We start from the raw sequence: 22344 nt of genomic DNA, 5'->3' as shown, positions 1-22344 counted from the left end.
CCTCACCCCGAGAGACAGCTGAAATTATAAGGAGAGTCAATAAACACTGGGCTGAATGTGTGCGTGTGTCACTGGCAGTAGCCATGAACGGAATTCTTGGGTTTCCAACCCCTTAATGACATAGAAACGGGGGCCATTCAAATTCCAAGAGCTCTTAGAGGCCTTCTGGGCCAAAGCCTCCTCACTGACAGAGAAACTGAGGCCCAGAGAGGGGACAAGGCCCACTAAGGTCACCTAGAGTCAGGCGCAAGGTTGGGACCAGACCCAGGCTCCCGACCTGGGACACTAAGTCAATGTCCCCAGTCGACACAGCTGAGACTTGGAGCCACGGACTGCAAAGTGAGTCTGATTCTCAGGCTTTTCTCTAAGAAGAGGCTTGGGGGTAGGTCACCAGGGCTTTGCACCTGCCTCGTTCTTCCCCGCCATGAAGGATCAGGGACCCCCTTCAGGCTCTCTGACTGCTGAGTCATCAACCAAGGGAACAGCACTCCCCCCTCCCCCAGCCCTCTGCCCTCTGATGCTCTTGCTTCTGCAGAACTGGTTCCAGCATCCCTGGGTGTTGAAAGAAGGGAAGGGAAGGGAAGAAGGGAAGAAGCACGGAAGCAGGCACTTCACATTCCTGAGTATTTGTCATTTTAAGATGTGCTTTTTTTTTTTTTTTCATTGAGAAAATATCACCGGCTATTTCCTCTCGGCTGATCCACTGAGAGATCAAGGGGAGCAAATTACACCTTTTGTCCCCACAGTTGGCAACAGCAGGAAACTAATCCTACAGTGTGATATACATGAGGACGGGTGAGATTCAGGAGGCCAGGGGAACACAACTGGGGCTCCTAACCCAACCTGGTGAGAGGCTCACACAGGGAAGGCTTCCTGGAGGAAGAGAATTTGAGAAGAGGTCTGAAGAATGAGCCAGAATTAGGAAAAAAGGGGGGTGGGAAGTGTATTCCAGGCAGCAGCACAGCTTGGATAAAGGCTCAGAGGCAAGACAATGCAAGGTGCATTGGAGAAATTTATTAGAAAGCAAACGAATGCGTTTTTCTGGGCGCCTGGGTGGCTCAGTTGGTTAAGTGTCCGACGTCGGCTCAGGTCAGGGTCTCATGGTTCGTGGGTTCAAGCCTCGCATCGGGTTCTGTGCTGACAACTCAGTGCCTGAAGTCTGCTTTAGATTCTGTGTCTCCCTCTTTCTCTGCCCCTCCCTGGCACTCTCTCTCTCTCTCTCTCTCTCTCTCTCTCTCAAAAATAAATAAACATTAATTTTTTTTTTATTTTAAGTTTATTTATTTTTGGGACAGAGAGAGACAGAGCATGAATGGGGGAGGGTCAGAGAGAGAAGGAGACACAGAATCTGAAACAGGCTCCAGGCTCCGAGCTGTCAGCACAGAGCCCGACGCGGGGCTGGAACTCACGGACCCCGAGATCATGACCTGAGCCGAAGTCGGACGCTCAACCGACTGAGCCACCCAGGCGCCCCATTAATTTTTTTTTTTTTTTTAAAGGCTCTATACTCAGCCACGTGGAAGATCTCTTTGCATTCAGAATGTTTTCTCCCTCACTGGGAAGACAAGAGCCATTGAATTTTAAAGACCAAAGAATGGAATTATTATGAAATATCTACCAGTGGTCACAGCCATTCACTGAATACCGCCAGCAACCAAGAGCAGCCCATCCTAAAATCAGCCACACCACCATACTGAAAGCTATTTCCTTAAATCAAAAGAATTTGTCTCCTTAATATGTGTTCCCACTTCCCCTCCCCACCCCCGTTTTCCTGTTACATAAAAGGAGACTCTTATTCACGCAACAGGTTAGGGTTAGGGTTATAGTCAGGGTTTTTCAAAGATGGTGCTAATGTCTCACCTTGCCCTGACCTGAGTTGTCCTTTCCAGTCTTTTTTTTTTTTTTAATGTTTATTCATTTTTGAGAGACAGAGCATGAGCAGGGGAGGGGCAGGGAGAGAGGGAGACACAGAACCCAAAGCAGGCTCCAGGCTCTGAGCTGTCAGCACAGAGCCCGACATGGGACTCAAGCCCATGAACCATGAGATTGTGACCAAAGTCTGACATTTGACCAACTGAGCCACCCAGGTGCCCCTTGTCCTTTCCAATCTTAAACAGGAGCACACCTGAAGAATAACACTGGACAATGCCAAAGTGCAGAATCAGAGCCCTAAAGGGACCTTTAAAGTGAGCCTGTGGTTGGGGTGCCTGGGTGGCTCAGTCGGTTAAGCCTGACTCATGACTTCGGTTCTGGTCATAACATCACAGTTTATGGGTTTGAGCCCCGTGTTGGGCTCTGCGCTGACAGCCTGCTTGGGATTCTCTCTCTCTCTCTCTCTCTCTCTCTCTCTCTCAATCTGCTCCTCTCTCTCTCTCTCTCTCTCCAAATAAATAAATAATTTTTTTTTTTTTAAAGTGAACCTGCTGGGGGCTAAACTTGTCAAGAGCATCTTGCAGGAGAGGAAACCATCCCAGCTGGCTTTGAAGAAGAGAGAGTCTGGCCAAGAGAGAGGAAAGGGAATTGCAGAAGGTGGGTACAGCCTAGCTCAACGCATTTCTTTAATGTCTTTTTGTTTTGCTCAGTAGCCTTGCTTTTCCTTAATATAAAAAAAATATATATATCTTGCCTATAAGCACTTTAGGAAGTGCAGATAAGCAAAGAGAATAAGAATCACCTGTAATTCTACTCCCACCCAGAGATAATTCCATTAATATTTCCATATTACAATCATATCATTTAAGACTTTCTCCCCCTTCTGTGTGTATTTGTTTTAACCAGGCTTGTGTCGCACATAGTATAGGCCATGCTCGCTCTCATTTGACAAAATATGGGGAATCTTCAGCCGCCAAACATTTTCTCCAGCACCATTCACATGCGAGGTTGTGCTCAGCTTGCGTTTTCGGACATATCATTATTCATTTAGAAAGCCCTCTACTGTGGGGCATATGGAGGCTCTTCCTCTTTCTTTCTTTCTTTCTTTTTTACTATTTCCTATTAGAAATGAAGTCTAGATAGTCCCACATTGCTGAGATTTGGCTATTTTTTTTTAATTTTTTTTTTTCAACGTTTGTTCATTTTTGGGACAGAGAGAGACAGAGCATGAAGGGGGGAGGGGCAGAGAGAGAGGGAGACACAGAATCGAAAACAGGTTCCAGGCTCTGAGCCATCAGCCCAGAGCCCGACGCGGGGCTCGAACTCACGGACCGCGAGATCGTGACCTGGCTGAAGTCGGACGCTTAACCGACTGCGCCACCCAGGCGCCCCTTGGCTAGTTTGGCAAATAAACTTTACCAAAGACTCAAAGCTGATAGAAAGGAAACAATTCTAACAATCGTTTTTAAGAAAAACTTAAATACAGATGGCTGGGTATCACAGCCTACGACATCCAAAAGCCATAGGCTTCTGGATGCTTCCACTGGCTGCCTTAGGAGCCAGCTCTCCTGCTCTGGGCCTCGGCCTGCGGCTGTGTGGCTGGGGAGAGCCAAACTCTTCCCAGGAGCACAGATCTCTGATCAGGTCCACCCTGAACAGCGTCCAGGTCCCTCCAGCCTCCCTGAGGCCCAGCAACAAGGAGAAAATGGTTTCTCCAAGGAGTCACAGCTTTTCCTTTGCCACCAGGAACATTCTGGAACATATTTCCTGTTCCCTTCCTTGTCTGCTCCAGTGATTGTCCTCAGGATAAATTCCTGAGAAGGAAATTTCGGGGGCAAAAGTTACCCGCATGTTGCAGGTTTTTGAGACACAGTGCCAAATTGCTGTCTGATGGGGCTACGTGTCATGGATTATTTTTGCCTTTTTTTTTTTTTTTTTTTTTTTTTGTCTCTTAGCTTCCTGATAAAGCACTGAACAGCCTGGGTTGAATCAGCCACCAGACCAGATAAACAAGCTGGCCTGTCGCTATTACTGTTCTCTGCAACTAGGAAAGGAACTCCCTCGGATCCCGCCCAGGACCTGGAATTCTGAAGCTTACAGACCAGACACCTTTGCACCTCGTTCCCCCTGCTCTGGCCCCACCCTCCCATCGTTCCCCACCCCTGCACCTGGGTGGAGCCCGATGCCAAGGCGGCAAAGCCTCTCAGTCTTCCAACCGTGCTCTGCTCAGAGCGGAGGCCAAAAGAGGGCCCTGAGCCCGGCCCCATGAGGACGCTACTGACCATCCTGGCCGCGGGATCCCTGGCCGGTGAGTGCCCGTCACCCTGTGGTCAGATCCCCCCCCCCTCCCCCGACACCCGGGAGGGTTGATCGGGGTCTTTTCCCCCATCCCAGCCAGTTTCGGTTTCCCCTCCACTAGGGCCGAACTGGATGATAAGTTTCCCTGGAGAACTGGGGGAAACCTCAGGGTACTGGGGAGAGGATGCGAGGGCCCTTCAGACCCTGGGTTCTTCTGGAGACTCAACTAACCTCTAAACTCAGGGACGCAGCCAGCTGTCTGAACTGGGGGTGCCAGATCCCCTTGCCTCAGTGGTTAGAGAATTGGCCCGAGGGAGGCAGACCTCCTTGGACCACTCGCATCATTCTGATAGCTGTACGGTCCCTTCCTCTGCTTCTGGCTTTCACTGGCCCAACACCAAGGCCTAGGGGTCTGGGGGGTGCAGGTCGGTTAAGCCTGACTCATGACTTCGGTTCTGGTCATAACATCACAGTTTATGGGTTTGAGCCCCTCACTCTAGATCCCAGAGAGCGCTTTGTCCCACAACGGCCAGGCCTGCCACGTTAACGGGTCTTAAAACATCCTTTGACAACAGAACTAGAAGGCATGGTTTCCAAACCCAATAAAATCGGTTTCTTGATTTACCGTTATAGAGAAATTTCAAACAGATGCGTGAGATCCCAGATTGTGTCTCTGCTCCAGGAGAGGGGTAGTACAATTCAGGGAACGTTCCCAGGAAGTGAATGCATAGTGCTGACTGAAGAGCAGGAGGGAGGGTCCCTGCAAGGCCCTTTCTGGCTCAAGTGCAGGATAGAGCCCATAAAGAGCCGGGGCTTCCCGGCCCCCTCTGCTGCTGTCCCCCGGTGGGATCCACAGTGCTTCCGGCTGCCGCCTGGGCCCCTCCAGTCTGTCCAACTCTGGCATCAAGATGGGTATTCCCAACACGCTGCGCCCTTGATGAGTGAGGAAGACTTGTTGCCTCCCCCGAAGACTCCATTCTGATTGGAAGTCTTACAAGCTCCTGACCCTTTCAGATGGGGACCGAAGGGAAACAGTCTTAGGAGTTGTTCAGAGCCAAGAAGGTTCTCCGGGACCCAGGTCTCCTCTGCCCTAGCATTCTGAGGCTGATTCCAGAATATTTTGAATTGTTTTTGTTTGTTCGTTTTTCCTTAGCTTCCGACTTGTCGACATAAAATTGTTTTTCCAAGCAAACGTGGGAACTTCCTTTTCTAGAGGCTACTGGTCTGTCAGTTTCTAGACAACACATGGGTGTCCAGGATTTCACAATGTAGACTTTCACCCAGGAAGTGCAGACACAACACAGGTTGGGGAACGCATGATGGAGTTGAGAAGAAAAAGAAATGAGTGAGGTAGGAGGAGAGGAGAGATCCTGTTAGCCCTCAATCCCCCCTAAAAGAAGAATCCAGCCAAGGTCCATCCACCTCATTTCTGGAAGCCAACTTCAGTTCCCTCCTGAAAAATGGTGCCAACCTCCTCCCAGCCTGGGCCCCTCACCTCCCAAGCAAGTCTCAGCCTCAGCCACCAGGCTCCCCCCCAACCCAACTAGCCCACCAGCATACTGACCCCAGCCAGCAACCTTTCCACTGTAGCCCCTAACGAGGGGTGGCTTAGACACCCCAGACAGACCCTGACCTTCTCTCAAATCCACCCTCGCTCTCTCCTTTACCACCTTGCCCTACCTTTACCACCCCACCAGAAGCCACCATTCAGTTCTGACTTCAAATTGGACTCCCTCCCTCAACTTAAGACCCAGTCCTGAATCCAGGATCGCTCACTCCCTCCAGAACAGACCCCAATTCTGCCCAGACTCAGATCCAAACAAGATGTCAGCCACACCTTGGGGCCCAATAGCATAGCCGCCACATTGGCTAGAAGCAGTAAGACACCCCCTGCACCCCCAGACCCCTAGGCCTTGTTCTGAGAGCTCCAAAAAACCTGGAACACAAAGATCTCTATAGCTGCTGGGACTGACCAACCCAGGTTCAAAGAGGAATGCGTCCTTAGACATTGCCAGTGGATGCACAGCAGGGTCAGGTTTGTCCTAACACTCTTTCCCACCCTCTCAGGGGCCTCCTAAGCCCATGAACCCCTCTTGCAGAAATATCGTATGTAGACTCAGAGTGGGGACTAAATAACAACCCACTCCTTGGGCCTGTTGTGGTCATGGTCACGTCCAGGGTGGGTGGAGGCACACACACATCAAAGACACATATGTACACAAGGCCCCAAGGCCTTGGCGCAAGTGGGTCCGCACCTGTTTATTTCCCATCCCAGCCAACCAGGCCCTTCTGAGCACACTCAGAGCCAGCTGTCCCCTCTTCCTTTCCACAGACCAAGTGTGGAGGGCTGAGGGAAGAGCTTTGGAAGTGAAGGCTCTCATTTATAGTAAAAATTGCTTCAGGGGCAGTGGTCCCTCCCTGGTCCTCTTCTGGGGCTCTGGCCCTTTGCTGTCCCCTCCTTGCCCTCCTGTATCCCCCCATGACCAGTCTAGCACTCTGATGAGTCCTGCAGGCTCTGTCATATACTAACTGTGACCCTGAGCAAAGAAACCTGTCTGAGGGGCGCCTGGGTGGCTCAGGCAGTTAAGTGACTGACTCTCGATTTCGGCTCAGGTCATGATGTCACAGTTCGTGAGCTCGAGCCCCTCATCGGGCTCTGGGCTGACGGCTCGGAGCCTGGAGCCCACTTCGGATTCTGTGTCTCCCTCTGTCTGCCCCTCCGGGGCTTGCACTCTGTCTCTCGCATTGTCTCGAAAATAAATAAACATTAAAAAAAAAAATTTTTTTTTAATTTTTTTTTTTTCAACGTTTATTTATTTTTGGGACAGAGAGAGACAGAGCATGAACGGGGGAGGGGCAGAGAGAGCGGGAGACACAGAATCGGAAACAGGCTCCACGCTCTGAGCCATCAGCCCAGAGCCCGACGCGGGGCTCGAACTCACGGACCGCGAGATCGTGACCTGGCTGAAGTCGGACGCTTAACCGACTGCGCCACCCAGGCGCCCCTAAAAAAAATTTTTTTAAGAAAATAAAACGGCGAATTTTATGGGATGTGAAGAATGAAAATAGTAAATATAATAATATATAATGAATACTGAATATAATCATAAATAATAATAACAACAATAAAGGTAGCTCAGTAAAGAATAGAAAAAGAAGTGAAGGAGAGCGGTGATGGTCCGTTGCAGAGTCTCTGGTGAGTAGGACCCCTCATCGGACGGCTTGTTGGAAGGCTGGAGGCAGGGTCCTCGTGCCCATCTCCTCACACTGCTCCCCCGCTTCCTGCAGCTCACGTGGCTGAGGACACCTCGGATCTTCTTCAACACGTAAAATTCCAGTCCAGCAACTTCGAAAACATCCTGACGTGGGACAGCAGGCCGGAGAGCGCCCCAGACACGGTCTACAGTGTTGAGTATAAAAAGTAGGCTTCCCTCTCCACATGACCTCTTTTGATTCTGCTCTGAAACCGACCCTTCCGAGAAAATCCCCCTGTGCGGTATGTCCCCACACCCCCACCCGATGTTATACAGCCTGCACCACCGCCTGCCAGATAGAGCTTTGCTGCTTTGTGGTTTCTTTTGCAAAGGGAGAATATGGTGATTGTTAAAATTCCAGGCTCCGGGGTCAGACTGGCCGGCTCTCACCTTTATAACCTTGGGCGATGGGCACCAAGCCTGTGTCCCATCCGTAAAGTGAGAGGACCTTCATCATTGGATTGTTAGGTAGATTAATTAAGATAGACCCACGAACACTCGTGCCTGGAAAATAATAAGCTACCAATAGTTGTTTTATTCTCATCAGTGAGACTAGCTCAACAGAAAGTCATGCCCACCCCCTCGAGCCCGTGCCCTCATTCCTGCCCGTCTCCCTTCCCATGCAGGGGAGGAGGTTGACGTGAGCTCAGGGGTCTGCAAACCCGGGTTCCGTTGCCGGTCCTGCCACTTTATCCCGCGGCAAGTCACTTCCCCTCTCTGCGCCTCAGATCCCTCATCTGTCAAACGGGGATAACAGTGCCTTCCTCAAAGGCTTTTGGTGACGACGAGCCCAGAATATGAACTCAGGCTGGCTGAGTTCAAATCCCGGCTCCCCAGGCGTAAGCTCCAAACACCTGCCCAGATATTGCCTCTTTAAGCCTCAGCTTCCTTATTCGAAAAGGCGGGAGAATGATATATGAACCTCACGGGATCACCGTGAGGACTCACCGATCATCCGCATAAGGGGCCTGGGACACAGAATATGCAAAGTAAATACTAGATATCGTTATCATTATTAATAAACCACGGGCCCAGTGCCAGGCCCGCTCATTGACCGTGTGCCCCGGTCCCTCCCTCGCCTCCAGGTACGGAGAGAGAGAGTGGCTGGCAAAGGAGGGCTGCCAACGGATCACCCGGAAATCCTGCAACCTGACCTTGGAGACGGGCAACCCCATGGAGCACTACTATGCCCGCGTAACTGCTATCAGCGCTGGAGGCCCGTCGGCCACCAAGATGACCGACCGGTTCAGCTCCCTGTATCACAGTGAGTGGGCGCCCCTCACGGCAGGGAAGGGGAGGGGGACGGCCCAGGAGGGCTCTGGGGGGCCGTTAGAGACGTGGCTTTTAGGGAAGGTAGCTGCAACCACAGAGCATCCCATGTGCACTGTTCATCTTCCTCCAGCTCCATCCCGACCTCCCGAGGTCAGTCGCCTTCACCTCGCCTCTTGACTACAACCAAGGCCTCCTAACTCAGCGCCCTACTCTGGCCTGGACTCTTTTCCGGTCCTCAGTCTTGGTCTCTGCCTCAATATCACCTCCTAAGTGGGCGTCCCCGCTCAGGCCCCAGTGACCTCATTTCACTACATCGCCACCTGTTATTCTCTGCCACAGTCAACTGTTCATTGTCTCGACAGCTCATGTCACCATTTGCTTATGTGTATATCATCTGCCTTCCCCAGTGAAACACGGACTCCATGTGGAGGCGTGGAGTCCCCTGTATTCTCGGTCCTTCACATAGGGCCTGGCATGTGGGAATTAATACATAACTGATGAATGAATGAATGAATGAATGAATGAAGTAGGAGTTGCCAAACTCCCCACACAAGTTAAGCAGGTGGTGATGTTCACTTACTGACTTAACAGCCGTGTGGCTGTCCAAGAAAATTAAAAAGTAAAATTAAACAAGTTATTTTTTCTTGGCTTGTCCAATTAATACGTATTTACTGCAGAAAATCTGGAAAATACAGAAATCCACAAACAAAAATGAAAGTAGCCCAAAGGAATCTGAACACTTCAACATAAACATAGTTGCTAGGGACCCTTTCTACTCTTTCGTAACCTGGTTGGTAGGTGTTTTTCATAGAATGCTATCAGGAACGTTTGCCCGTGTTGTTAAGCATTTTTCCACGACGTGGACATCTCATGGCTGCAAAATGATCTATTCGATGGAGGTAGTCTTCATTTACTTCCCTCATTCCCTTTTTGAGGATTTTTAACGCAGTTTTTTATAAACAAAACTGAAGTTCACATTCTTCTAGTTCAGATGTTTTTGCTCTTGGTGGGTCAATGGACCCTTGAGGGATTTTTATAAGTTAGCTTCAGGAGGAGTAGGGTTCATGAATCCCTAAAATCGAGCAGAAAATATCTGTATCTGTAGGTACGTTTTGGGGAAGAGAAGTTCCATAGCGTTCATCAAATTCTTAAAGAGGTCTGTAAACCCCTAAGGGTTATTTGGTTATTGGGAAAATTTTGTCTTGAACGAGATTGAAGTCTTAGGTCTGGCCTTTGAGGCCGAATCAATAATTTGAGGCCCCCCAAACATTATTTAGGTTATGTAGTTGAGCCATCACTCCCCAAAGCTGTCATAGCCGATAGACTTGGGGAAGGGTGCTCTGGCCAGACTCGAGGTGGGGATTGAGAAGGCAGGGGTAAGGTCATGGTTAATCTAGGGGGCCACTGCCCCTCTCCCTGGGTGCTTCCCACTCACCCCTGGGCACCCTTTTGCCAACCTCAACCCCAAACACCAGTTGCTTGCAGAACTTTTGTCTTCTCACGAGTTTGTGTAGCTGATGCTTTCAGAGCATAGCTGGGGTTGGGGTGGGAGGAGGTGGGAAGCAGTCAGTCCCGTCCGAGGGTCCGGGGCAGTCTCAGACACTACTGGCTGGTTCTAGCCCTTTCTTTTTTGCGTTTCCTTCTCCCCTTTCTAGCTACCATCAAACCACCCAATGTGACCTGTATCCCCAAGGTGAGATCCATCCAGATGATTGTCCATCCCACCACCACGCCTATCCACACAGGGGATGGTCACCGGCTAACCCTGGAGGACGTCTTCCCCGACCTGTCCTACCACTTAGAGCTCCAGGTCAACCACACCTACCAGATGGTAAGTGTATATGTCTCCCTGGTCCTTCCCTGCCTTGGAAGCTCATTTCCCTCTCAATTAGATCTGCATCGCTTTAAGTAGAAAGGAGATGTGTTTTCTATATATATGTATTTTTTTAGCATCCTCTGAAACACAGCCCTCCTTCTTGTAGATCACATACACAATAGCACTAAAGTCTCTGACAAGTCCTGCAAAGCCAAGTCTTCAGTTTTAATTCATTGAATACAACTTCTCTCAAATCTCTTGACCAGAGAAGCTCTTTTTACTTTGCATGATTTTTTTTTTAACTTTATCTTTTGCCTAATGCCTTATAACATCCTGGAGAGCAACCTCTATTAACATCTTCAGGTGTCCGCTTTGGAAAATGCTGGAATCTATTTCCACTGCTGCAGTTCTTTTTGCTGGTTCTCCTCTATTTTCAGTAACTGGATACAGGCAGTGTCTTACGATCACTAACAAGGAAAGGCGGAAAGCAAGGGCACAAGGGGTCAAATCGCATACAAGGTATTTCTTTTATATCCAGGAAACACGTGTTATTTTCTCCCAGCAGGTGCCACGAGCCCATAATTCCGTTGAATGACTGTTGTTGCACCCAAGATGTTTATAACCTAGTAGGTGAAGAAGGAGCAAAGACAAGGATTCAGATAGTTATAGAAAGAGGAAAATAAGGGTGTCGTGTGTGGTGGAGCAGGGGTGGGGAGGGGAGGGGGGAAATGGCAGCTCAAAGAGTTCTGGAAAAACTCCCAGAACTTTCTGGTGCCAGTGCCAATTTCTGAGATGATGTCCCTTAGTCTTTACCATAACTTTAGGAGGTAGGTGCTATTATCTCCATTTTCTGAACGAGAAAACAGAGGCTCAGAGAGTTTCAGGCACTCACTCAAGATTGTTCAGCAAATAACACCATAGTCAAGATTCCTATCCAGCTCTGTTCAGAGCCCACATTTTCCCTTCACTGGCCTAGGCTGCCCCACCATGACCGGAGACAGAAGCAAGGAAACTTAAAGCCCTACTGACAGGCACCAAATCATCTGGTTTGGCTGGAGCGCGGGGGCTGTTTCTCAAAACGTGGCCCCCGGTCGATGGCATCAGACTCTCCTGCAATATTTATTTAAAATGCAGCCTCCTTCCAATCTACTCACTGAAATTCTGTACTTGCCTGTCTGGGATCTGAATTTTCAGGGAACAACCCAAGTGCTTCTTACCCACCCTGATGCGGGACAACCACTGAGGTAGACGAGCCACGGGAGGTAAACCTGGGTGGTGGACAGAGAAGTTCTATTTATTTCCACAGTCAGGGGAGCAGTTAGAGATTACTGAGCAGGAAGAGTCCTTATCACGCTCCTTGTGGGGAGATATTTGGGTTTTTACTGAATATCTTACAACTTAATTCAGTTTGTGGCCAGAAAACATACTCTGTGTGTTTGCGGTCCTTTTGAATGTATGGAAACTTGTTTTCTGGCTCAGCATATGGCCCATCTGGGTGAGTGATCCCTGTGTGCTTGAAAAGAATGTGTATCTTACCATTGCTTGGTAGAGCGCTCTATAAATATATCAGATAAAGGCAGCTGATAGTGTTACATGCTGTATGTCTTTCCTGATTGGGGAAGGTCTACTGTTCTTTTAATTGCTGAGAGTATTCATATCTCCACCCAGGGGTGCCTGGGTGGCTCAGTGAGTTAAGCGTCCAACTTTGGCTCAGGTCAGGCTTTCGTGGTTCATGAGTTCGAGCCCGGCGTCGGGCTCTGTGCTGACAGTTCAGAGCCTAGGGCCTGTTTCGGATTCTGTGTCTCCCTCCCTCTCTGTTCCTCCCCTGCTCATGCTCTGTCTGTGTCTCTCTCTCTCTCTCAAAAATAAATAAAGATTAAAAAAAAATTTTTTTTAATAAGCAAAAAAATAAAACCTCCACCTAAGACTGTGGATTTGTCTATTTTCCCTTTAACTCTGTGCAATCTGGCCAGGCATTGTGTGCATGAAACTCCGTTATCAAACACATACACAGTTCTGATCGTTACGGCCTCATTGGGGCCTAAATTGACCCTTTTATCATTATGAAATGTCCTTTTCTCCCCAGTATGATTCTTTGTATTGAAGTCTTCTTCACCTGTTACTCATATAGCCTCTCCAGCTTTCTTATACTTAATCTCCCTCGTATATCCTTTTACCTCCATTTATTGTCAATTTCACTGTCTCATATTTAAATGAGACATATTTATGAGCATATTTAATGAGCATATTTAATGAGCATATTATCTAAATGCTCTTGAAGACAGCATTCTGACCATCTTGGCCCTTTTCCTTGAGATATAATTCACATACCATAAAATCATTCCTTTTAAAGTGTACAACTCAATGGCTTTTAATACATGCAAAAAGTTGTGTGACCATCACGCTAATTCTCCTTATCCTATTGATCTGTTTTTGACTTCTCTGACTCTTTTGTCACCTCCCATCTGCTATTAAGAACACTCCAGTGCGATTCTTATTTCAAATATTGTATTTTTCAGTTCTAAAGTTTCCAATTTTCATAGTTTCTCTTCTGGTGAGACTTCCTAGTCACTCAGTTTTAGCACATTTTCTTTCACTTCCTTGAGCGTATTTCTACTAGCTGCTTGAAAATCATTGCCTGTTAATGCCAGATTTGCGTCATCTTGGAGGAGGTTACCACTGATTGTCTTTTCTCCTGAGTATGGATCACATTTTCTCTTACTCTGCCTGTCTAACAATTTTAGAATGTATCCTGGATGTTGTGAATGGTATACTGGGGGGGCTCTGGATTCTGTTCTTTTCTTCCAAAGAGTAATTGACTTGTTCTGTTTTATTTTAGCAGGCAGGTAATTTGGCTGGGCTTCAAACTCCAAAATGTCAGTCCCATTCTTTGACCTTTACCTGGACTGCTTGGAGTTTATCCTACTCACTTTAGGGGCCAGCTGGGGATTTGGGCCAGGTTTACACTCAGAACTTGGGCCTCCTGCCTCTCTATGGACCAGTCCTCTCTGCGGTCTCTCCCCTCACTTTTAGCTGTTCTGATTGCCCAGAACTCTCTCTTATTATTATTCAAACCAGTAAGATTACAAGGTTTCTATTTAGGTTTAAACCACACCGCAAGCTAAAAGACATTTTATTTTATTTATTTATTTATTTATTTTTTTCAACATTTATTTATTTTTGGGACAGAGAGAGACAGAGCATGAACGGGGGAGGGGCAGAGAGAGAGGGAGACACAGAATCCGAAACAGGCTCCAGGCTCTGAGCTGTCAGCCCAGAGCCCGACGCGGGGCTCGAACTCACGGACCGCGAGATCGTGACCTGGCTGAAGTCAGACGCTTAACCGACTGCGCCACTCAGGCGCCCCTAAAAGACATTTTAAAAAATGACAAATCCACCTAATGCCTTTCCTTTTCTGCTTTCTCCAGTATCTGCCTGCTTTTGATTACTCTCTAATGCCTCCAGGTGGTTTTTATTTTGGCCAGAGTTTACAGTTGATGCTTTAGGGAGGGTTAGTCCAAAGAAGCTATAAATTACTGGGAGCAAAAAGAAGAGACATCGAATACGAAAGTGAATGAGATGGGGTGCCTGGGTGGCTCAGTCGGTTAAGCGTCCGACTTCGGCTCAGGTCATGATCTCCCGGTCTGGGATTACAGCCCGCGTCGGGCTCTGTGCCGATAGCGGCAGTAAAAAAAAATCTGGGGAAGGAGGAATCTTGGGCCTTGGCAACTTGCTGGACTTGTATCACACGATATTTAACGTGTGCAATTTCAACCGTATGAGTTGCACAAAACAGTGAGCTGTAAAATCCGTTTGTATACTCCTTCACACACTTACCCGCCCCTCCAAAAATAAACATAAAAATAACCCTAAACCCTGGCCTCCACATGCCTGCAAAGGGGAAGATGTAGCTGAAAGGCAAAGAACGAAGAAGAAAATTCTTAGCTTTTGAGGCCCAATTAAGGCAGAAGCAATGAGGAAGGCAAGAGAGGGACGGATATTCAAGGGTTTTTGATACTTGACAAAGAAGGAGGAAGAGGAGGAGGAGAAAAACTAGGAGAAGGGGAGATAATGGTGATGTTGGTGGAGGCGGTGATGGTAACAGCAGCTAGCCTAAAGAGTGCTTCATGGGCCAGACCCTGTTCTAGTGAAAGCACGTGTTGCTCGGTGACCGATTGGGTTTGCAGATAAAGCAGAGGGTAGGGGAATAGGAATGGAGCATTGCGGACCAACCACCAGCTTTTGGTGTGGGTAGCTGGTGGACCATACTGAGTGCAGTAACCCAGGCAGAGGGGTGCACAGGCTTGCTTGGGCCCCATACGGAGACTAGTGTGTACAAGGAGTCACTCTGCGTTCTCTATCAAATTCAGCACCTTGGAGGCAAGCAGAGGGAATACGAGTTCATTGGCCTGACCCCCGACACAGAGTTCCTTGGAGCCATCAGGATTTTTGTTCCAGCCTTGGTCAGAGAGAGCGACCCCTACATGTGCCGAGTGAAGACCTTGCCAGGTAAGTTCAACTGGAGCCAGAGGGAGGTGGGACTCCTGAATTCGAATCTTGACTCTGTGCTTTCTTCCCTCTAACCAAGGTGAGGTCTGGTGGCCCACCAAAAACTACAGAAGGATTATTAGCGTATTGCCAAAGTCACTGTTTGTTTATCCATCATTGAGTTAGCTGATGGGCTGTCATTAAACGTGTTTAATCCCTACCCTTCAACCTGCTGGATATCCTCTCTCTGACCAGCTTTGTATATACCCTGGCAAATCCACGGTAATACTAACCCAGGTGAGATATACTGGGAAATAATCTGCAGAAGGGAAAGCAGAGATGATAAAAGTCATAGAAGAGTAACAGTGATAAGAACTAGCATTTCTTTTCTTTTTAATTTTTTTTTTTTTGAAAGACAGAGAGAGACAGAGCACAAGTGAGGAAGGGGCAGAGAGAAGGAGACACAGAATCCGAAGCAGGCTCCAGGCTCCGAGCTGTCAGCACAGAGCCCGATGCGGGGCTCGAACCCACAAACCGTGAGATCATGACCTGAGCCGAAGTCGGACGCCTAACTGACAGGGCCACCCAGGCACCCCAAGAACTAGCTATTCTGCAGTGCTAGCCAGGGACCAGGAACCACTAACCACAATCCTCATGAGCTACCTATGAGACAGGGACGATTATCACCCTGTCTTACTGAAGACACTAAAGTTCAGGGTGGTTAAGTAACCTGCACAAGGGCACACAGGCGGTGAGGGATAGAACAAGGCTGAATTCAGGAGACCATGTTCTCATCACCACGCTACTATAGAAATCGTTTTGAGTCATTGGCTCAGGGAGATGGTGCAAGTTGAGAAGATGAAAGTGATAGGAGGGGGTCGGATGGATTTGGAAAAAGAGTCTCCTCCTTAGTCATCAGGTTCAGATTCATGATGTCAGTAGGTGATTTCTGTGCTAGTGAGGAGGCGAGGCAGCTGCCAGAGGCTGGGCCGTAGGGCATGCCTGTAGCTGGGTAGAATCATCCTCGGGGAAGCTCTCCTCCCCGGTGTTGTTCAGAAACTCAACTCACCAGTCGCCCCAAGAATGCACAAGAGACTGATTGTCTCCACCCAAGTCCCAGTGCATTAATTTTCGGGAGAAAAGATGCCTGGTCGAAAGGCCAGCACTGGCCACTTGCGCGGGGCAAGCCTTTCCTGGGGAAGCGCCACGGGGACACCAGAATAGAACTTGGCAAGAGCAGAGCTAGAAAAGGAAACCGACTGTACAGGCACCAAGCTGGGAGCATGTATATGATTTGTGACTCTTTCCCCTGGATGGACTAGACAAATGTCCCCCATTCCTGGCCTACCCCTGCCCCACCCCACTTTCTGCCAATGTGCAGCCCCCTCTACCCTTATCCTTCTATTGGCTTGTCCTTACACGGTCTAGCTCATGATGTGATACCTTTTATTTTTTTTTTTCTAAGACCGTAGATACTTTTCCATAAGTCACATTTCTTATTGGCTATTTCTTCCTGACATCTAGAAGTCACCTTATCCTTCAAAATTAAGTATATTAACAACAATTCCCGCCATTTATTAAGTACCCACTCCATTGCCAAGCACTATGTGAAATGCTTTACATGCATTATCCCATTTAATCTTTATGACAATCTTGTGGGTTGGGTAGCCTCACCCCCATTTCACAGAGGCAGAACTCTGGCTCAGAGAGGCTAAGCAACTTACCAGCAACTGCACAGCTGGTCAGTTCATCTAATCTTGAAGCCTGGGCTCTAACCAGCACTTTGCAATTTTGTTTTTGGCTAGGCCTCTCTACTGCACATTTATGTCTCTTATTTCCACTTCAGAGTGATATGTCCTGCCCTTGACCCCGTATCACGCAGTCTGTCTTATCCCAGAGTCCAGAATTTCCACTTTACTTCTCAGGATGTCTGGGAGGGTCACAGAGCAACATCTGAGCATCTTGATGCTGGAAAGGACTCTAGGGGTCATTTCACCCCATATCCAATTTTTACAGATGGGGAAACTTAAGGCATCTTTGTGTAGTGCCTATGAGGAGAGCTTTGTAGTTGAACATGACAATCCTGGTTCTCCACCGAGCAGCTGTGTGCCCTTGGCCAAGTCACTTAGCCTTTCTTAGACTCAGCTTCATTATCCCTAAGAAAGGAGCATCTCTGGCCCTCAATGTTTGGTAGGATGTCATAGGCAGAGCACCCACACCGTGCATATAGTAAGAGTTCAATAACTGCTGGCTCTTATTCTTAATAAATAGTAGACCAGAGGGGCTCCTGGGTGGCTCAGTCAGTTAAGCGTCTGACTTCAGCTCAGGTCATGATCTCACAGTCCGTGAGTTGGAGCCCCACATCGGGCTCTGTGCTGACAGCTCAGAGCCTGGAGCCGGCTCTGGATTCTGTGTCTCCCTCTCTCTCTGCCCCTCCCCTACTCATGCTCTGTGTCTCAAAAATGAGTAAGTGTGAAAAAAATAGTTTTTTAATAAAAATAAAAATAAATAGTAGACCAGAGAGGGTCATGCAGCAGAGAGAAGGATTCTCAGCATGTCAGTGGCTGAGCCAGACCTCTAACACCCCACATTCCAGAGCACCAAGAGGAATACCGTGTGACAGGGGACAGGGTTATCACTGAGGTGGGAAGCTGACCCAGAGAGGTCAACAGTCAGAGCTGGGGAAGGGCGAGAAGTGGGCTAGAAGTGGAGGCTCCAGGGATTCCCAGGGTTCACAGCAATTGTCAAGGTCACTGACAGCTGGCAATCAGCATCCCACCACATGGGGGAATGGAAGGAGGGTGGCCTGGAGGGTCAAAACCCCTGGAGAACACAAATCTCCAGTTTTCGCAAAACCCCAACTATTGCTTTCTTACCACGCCCCCTACCGGTCCCACCTGGGCTGGTGACAGGAAGTGTGTCAGGCCAAGAACTGGCAGCATCAGTCTCAAAGATGCGGGACCACTGGGAGAAGGCTCTACATTAAAGCCCTTAGTCATCCTTCTCTTTCCCTTTTAGAAAGGGCGGTGCCCTCCCGGGCTCCCTCCTGAGCAAGAGCTTCCCAAACACCCAGCCCATTACCTTTGTAGGGAGGCACAGAGGACAGGCCCCTCCCATTGCCACCTCCCCCCACACAACCCCCTCTGCCTCTGCCCCCAGCGCCCTGCTAGGGAGGTAGGGCTGTCCTCAGACCCAGGCAACAGAGGTCACTTTAGAAGGCTCTGCTCCGGCCATACTCTGGCCATGACCCTCCCCACAAGGTGAAGAGTCCTTAGGTCCAAATGCACAGATTCTCCCCCGGAGCCTGTGACCTCCTAGACCACACTCTGAGTACCTGGGACCCCAAAATCCCCTGTACAAATGCCCTGAGCGAGCCTGTGTCCAGTCTAGTGGATCTGTTCCTTGCGTCCTTCCTCCCAAGAGGAGACGCTGTTGATGTGCAGACCCTTAGCCCAAAGGATGGCCGTTTGTTTGTGGCTATTTGTTTGGGGGGGGGGGCACATGGATGAGCTTGGCTGTGTGGGCTGGGGAGTCCACATCCATGTGCACAAGGCCCCTGCCAGAGAGGGATAGAGCCAGGGTGGGTCAGGGGCCTGTGGCAGGCTCTCCCTGCACCCCCACATTTCAGCACGGGGACTCCCAAGGAATCTAAGAATCCAAAATTCAAACCTAGCCTTCCAGGTTGTTATGTATTTTTTTTAATTTATTTTTTATTTGAGAGAGAGAGAGAGAGAGAGAGAGAGAGAGGGAAAATCCCGAGCAGGCTCTGCACTGAGCCAGGTTGTTATGAAAAATATATTCGTCGGGGTGGGAGCATACAACATATTTTACTTAGTGTCAGAATGATTTATAAATTCTGGATACTTAGGCATCTAGTATGTGGCCCCCTTCTTGTGCTCTTGACCCCGCCCTGCACACGTTGGGAGTAGGAGAGACCTTCCCAAGCCTGGCCCACGAGGGCAGGGCAGGGAAAGCACCCAGCCTGCAGCATCCACATGGGATCCGGTCCAGACCAGATCCCAGCCTCAGTCTTCCTGCTCTGGCCCCTTTGCCCCCCCCCCGCCCCCCCCCCCCGCCCCCAGATCGGACGTGGACATACTCCTTCTCGGGCGCCTTCCTGTTCTCCATGGGCTTCCTCGTCGCAGGGCTCTGCTACCTGAGCTACAGATATGTCACCAAGCCACCTCCGCCTCCCAACTCCCTGGTGAGCAGTTGCGCCTGGGGCCGGAAGGAGGGGTCCAGGGGGGACCCCAAAGCAGCAGGGGCATGGGCCCAGGGACCCCTGGCTCTCCCTGAAGGGGAGGGAGAAGCACATAGTGCAGAAAATTAGACTTCCTTTCTCTTCTCCAACCTAAAGCCGACAAAGACATGGCCCAGCAGGGTGTATTGGAGAAGGGTTGGCAACGGGGGACAGTGGGCTTGGTAAAGAAAACCCACGTGACTTGAAAGCATCCACGTCCAGGCAGGTAACCTAGGAGAGCAGGCAGCTACAAGGGGCTGACAGCGGGTGGGCACTCTGGGGAGCCCTAGAGCTCACATCCTGTCAAAATGGGCCTCCCTGGAATCCGGGCCAGTGTAGCCAGGGCTTCTAGGCCCTATGTAAGCCCCCCAAGTCACGCCCCAATATGGCAGCCGGTGCCGGCTCTCTGTTAAAGCCACAGGTCCTGCTGCAGAGGCCCGACCTGATGGGTCTGGGGCTCTAGGAGCCGGCTCTCGTTTATGCGAGGGACAGAGGAGTTGAGGACATTTCTCAATGTCAAAGCCCAGATGAGCCGTTTCCTGTAGAACTCCCCTGCCTCCCCTTCTCCCCCATCCTTTTGCACCCGGCCCCCTATATCAGGCCCTTGGGGACTCGTGAGTGACGAACAGTGTGGGCCACCACCTCGAGAGCATACCCCCAAGGTAACCCCCAATGTGAGTTACCTACTTCCTCGAGAAAGCACAGCCCCGCTCTCTTTCCTTCAGATAGCCTAGACTTTAGAAGTGGCCCTCCACTAAAGCCTCAACTGGGAGCCCTGTCCCTTCACAGAGGCCCAGCATTCAGAGAAATCTCTGGAAAGCCAAGGGGGTGTGTGGCACGTGCATTTTGAATGGTGCCTCAGGTGGTCTACCCCATCCCCTCTGCCTCTCCTTGGAGGACCCCAACCATCCACAGCACCCTCAGGGAGCTGAGAACGTGCCCTAACAGGTAGTGTTGTCGTCCCTGCACAGAACGTCCAGCGAGTCCTGACCTTCCAGCCTCTGCGGTTCATCCAGGAGCACGTGCTGATCCCTGTCTTTGACCTGAGCAGCCCCAACAGTCTGGCCCAGCCCGTCCAGTACTCTCAAGTCAAGGTCTCCGGGCCCAGGGAGCCCCCGGGAGCCCCACCACTGCACAGCCTGTCTGAGATCACCTACCTCGGGCAGCCAGACATTTCCGTCCTCCGGCCCTCTGGAGTGCCGCCTCACCAGGCACTCTCTCCACTGTCCTGTGTGCCCCAGGCTTCCCCGGAAGTTAGGCCCCCACCCTATGCACCTCAAGTAACCCCCGAAGCTAAACCTCCATCATACATGGCACAGGCCATCTCTGAGGTCCAGCCCCCCTCCTACACTCCTCAGACCACTCCAGACAGCTGGCCTTCTTCCTATGGGATGTGTGTAGAAGGTTCTGGCAAAGACTCCCCACCTGTGACACTCTCTAGTCCCAAACACCTCAGGCCTAAATGTCAGCTTCAGAAAGAGGCACCAGCTGGAAGGTATATCCCCGATGGCCTTTCTCTGCAAGGGATGACCTCCTTGGATATGGGGGACCCCCAGGAAGCAAATTCCTTCCACCAGCATCTGGGAGTTCACACGGACAGAGTACCTGACCCCGGTGTGCTACACAGAGGGGAACTAGGGACACCGTCGTACCTGAAGGGCCAGCTCCCCCTCCTCTCCTCTGTCCAGATCGAGGGCCACTCTGTATCCCTCCCTTTGAACACTCCTTCCCTCCCCTGTTCCCCCACAGACCAGGAACCAAGTCCCTGGGGCCTGCTGGAGTCCCTCGTGTGTCCCAAGGACGAGGAGCCTGTATCTGAGACTGAGGCCCAGAGCCCGGCCCCTCAGGCATCAGACCTGAAGCAGCCCACAGAACTGGACTCTCTCTTCAGAGACCTGGCCCTGACCGTGCAGTGGGAGGCCTGAGCGGAGAACAGGGCGGGCCTGGGGCTTCCTCCCTGTCCCCGCCCTACCTCCCATCACTGGCTGTCACTCCCACACCCGACCATGCTGCACACTATGCAGCCTGGCCGCAGGTGAGTGCCCTTGAAAGAACCGAAGGAAAGAAGGACACGGGGCCCCTGCCATGGGTGAGCTATGGTTGGAGCAAAACAGCATGATAAGGACTGCAGCCGGGGAGTTCTGGGTATGCATCGTATGCAAATGAGCGTGTGCAAGCAGAGCCCTGAGGGGAGAAGCAGTGTGGGGAGTTAACGCAGGAGGCTTCACGGAGATCCAGCGCCCCCCTCTCCTAAGATGCTGGACACCAAGTTCCCCATCCCGTTCCTGGCCAGATTCGTAAACGAGTTGGACAGAGAGTGAGGTCTCTACTTCCTCTGTGGTTCCCCTATCCTGAGAAACTGAGTCTGGGAAGGACGCCTCATAGCAGGCTGGGCAAAACCAGAACAACCTGCACTCTGCCAAGGCCGAGGTGGCGCGAGGGAGGGGCGCGGCCCGGGGCTCATTCCAACCCGGCTACTGCCTGAAATCACACCATCTCAATTTCATCCCCCTGCCCTGGAATGCAGGTCCCAGGGAGGGAGGACACACACAAGCCTTTCCTGCCGGCGGACGACGAGGGTTCAGACCCTGTCTTGAGAGCAGGGTTTGTAAGGAACACGGGGTCATGTGGCCCCTGAAGTAGACACAACAACAAAGTGCACTTACTTGACAGCTTTGGAAACTTAGCTCATCTGGGTTCAAATTCCAGCCTTACCACTTACCGGCTGTCTGACTTCAAGCAAATGAATCACTACTCGAAACCTCAGTTTCTTCATCTGTAAGGTGGAGATAATAACACCTACTTCACGGCGGTGTGGCGAGGATGAAATTAATTAACGAAATGTCTATAAAGTACTTAATTGTTCCTGGCACATGCACAGTGCCCAGGAAATGTCCTGTTGTGATGTTTTACAGTGAGTGACACACACACCCCCCCCCCCCCCCCCCCCCCCCCCAGGATGTGGCTTCACGCTGGGCATTTTCTCATGGGCTCACATCACCCTGATCTTCTCAGGATTGCTCTGGGCCAGGCCAGAGGGGCTGGGCTATCTGGGGGAGGTGGAAGGAAACAGGGTCTGAAGACAAAGGGAACCTTCTGGCTGA

At 50.3% G+C, this 22344-nt stretch overlaps 1 protein-coding gene across 2 annotated transcripts; it reads left to right on the top strand.

Moving 5' to 3' along the window:
• The first annotated feature begins 3874 nt into the window (after window positions 1-3874).
• IL22RA1 (interleukin 22 receptor subunit alpha 1) lies at window positions 3875-22132 on the top strand. 2 transcript variants are annotated; one of them, XR_005787286.1, is made up of 8 exons: window positions 3875-4180; window positions 7459-7591; window positions 8510-8688; window positions 10352-10527; window positions 14883-15021; window positions 19083-19204; window positions 20212-21275; window positions 21914-22132. XR_005787286.1 is itself a non-coding variant. In XM_040464929.1 (7 exons), the coding sequence occupies exons 1-7, from the start codon at window positions 4138-4140 to the stop codon at window positions 21163-21165; spliced, it is 1746 nt and encodes a 581-aa protein (XP_040320863.1). In that variant the 5' UTR covers window positions 3875-4137; the 3' UTR covers window positions 21166-22132. The 2 variants fall into 2 exon arrangements, 1 of the variants encoding a protein (XP_040320863.1); XM_040464929.1 differs by having other exon boundaries at window positions 20212-22132.
• The last annotated feature ends 212 nt before the right edge of the window (window positions 22133-22344 follow it).

This window comes from Herpailurus yagouaroundi, unplaced genomic scaffold (genome assembly GCF_014898765.1).
Source record: "Herpailurus yagouaroundi ecotype Mexico unplaced genomic scaffold, PumYag 77, whole genome shotgun sequence".
Lineage (NCBI taxonomy): Eukaryota > Metazoa > Chordata > Mammalia > Carnivora > Felidae > Herpailurus > Herpailurus yagouaroundi.
Note: the sequence above shows the minus strand (reverse complement) of the source record. Positions and strands in the feature narration are given on the sequence as shown.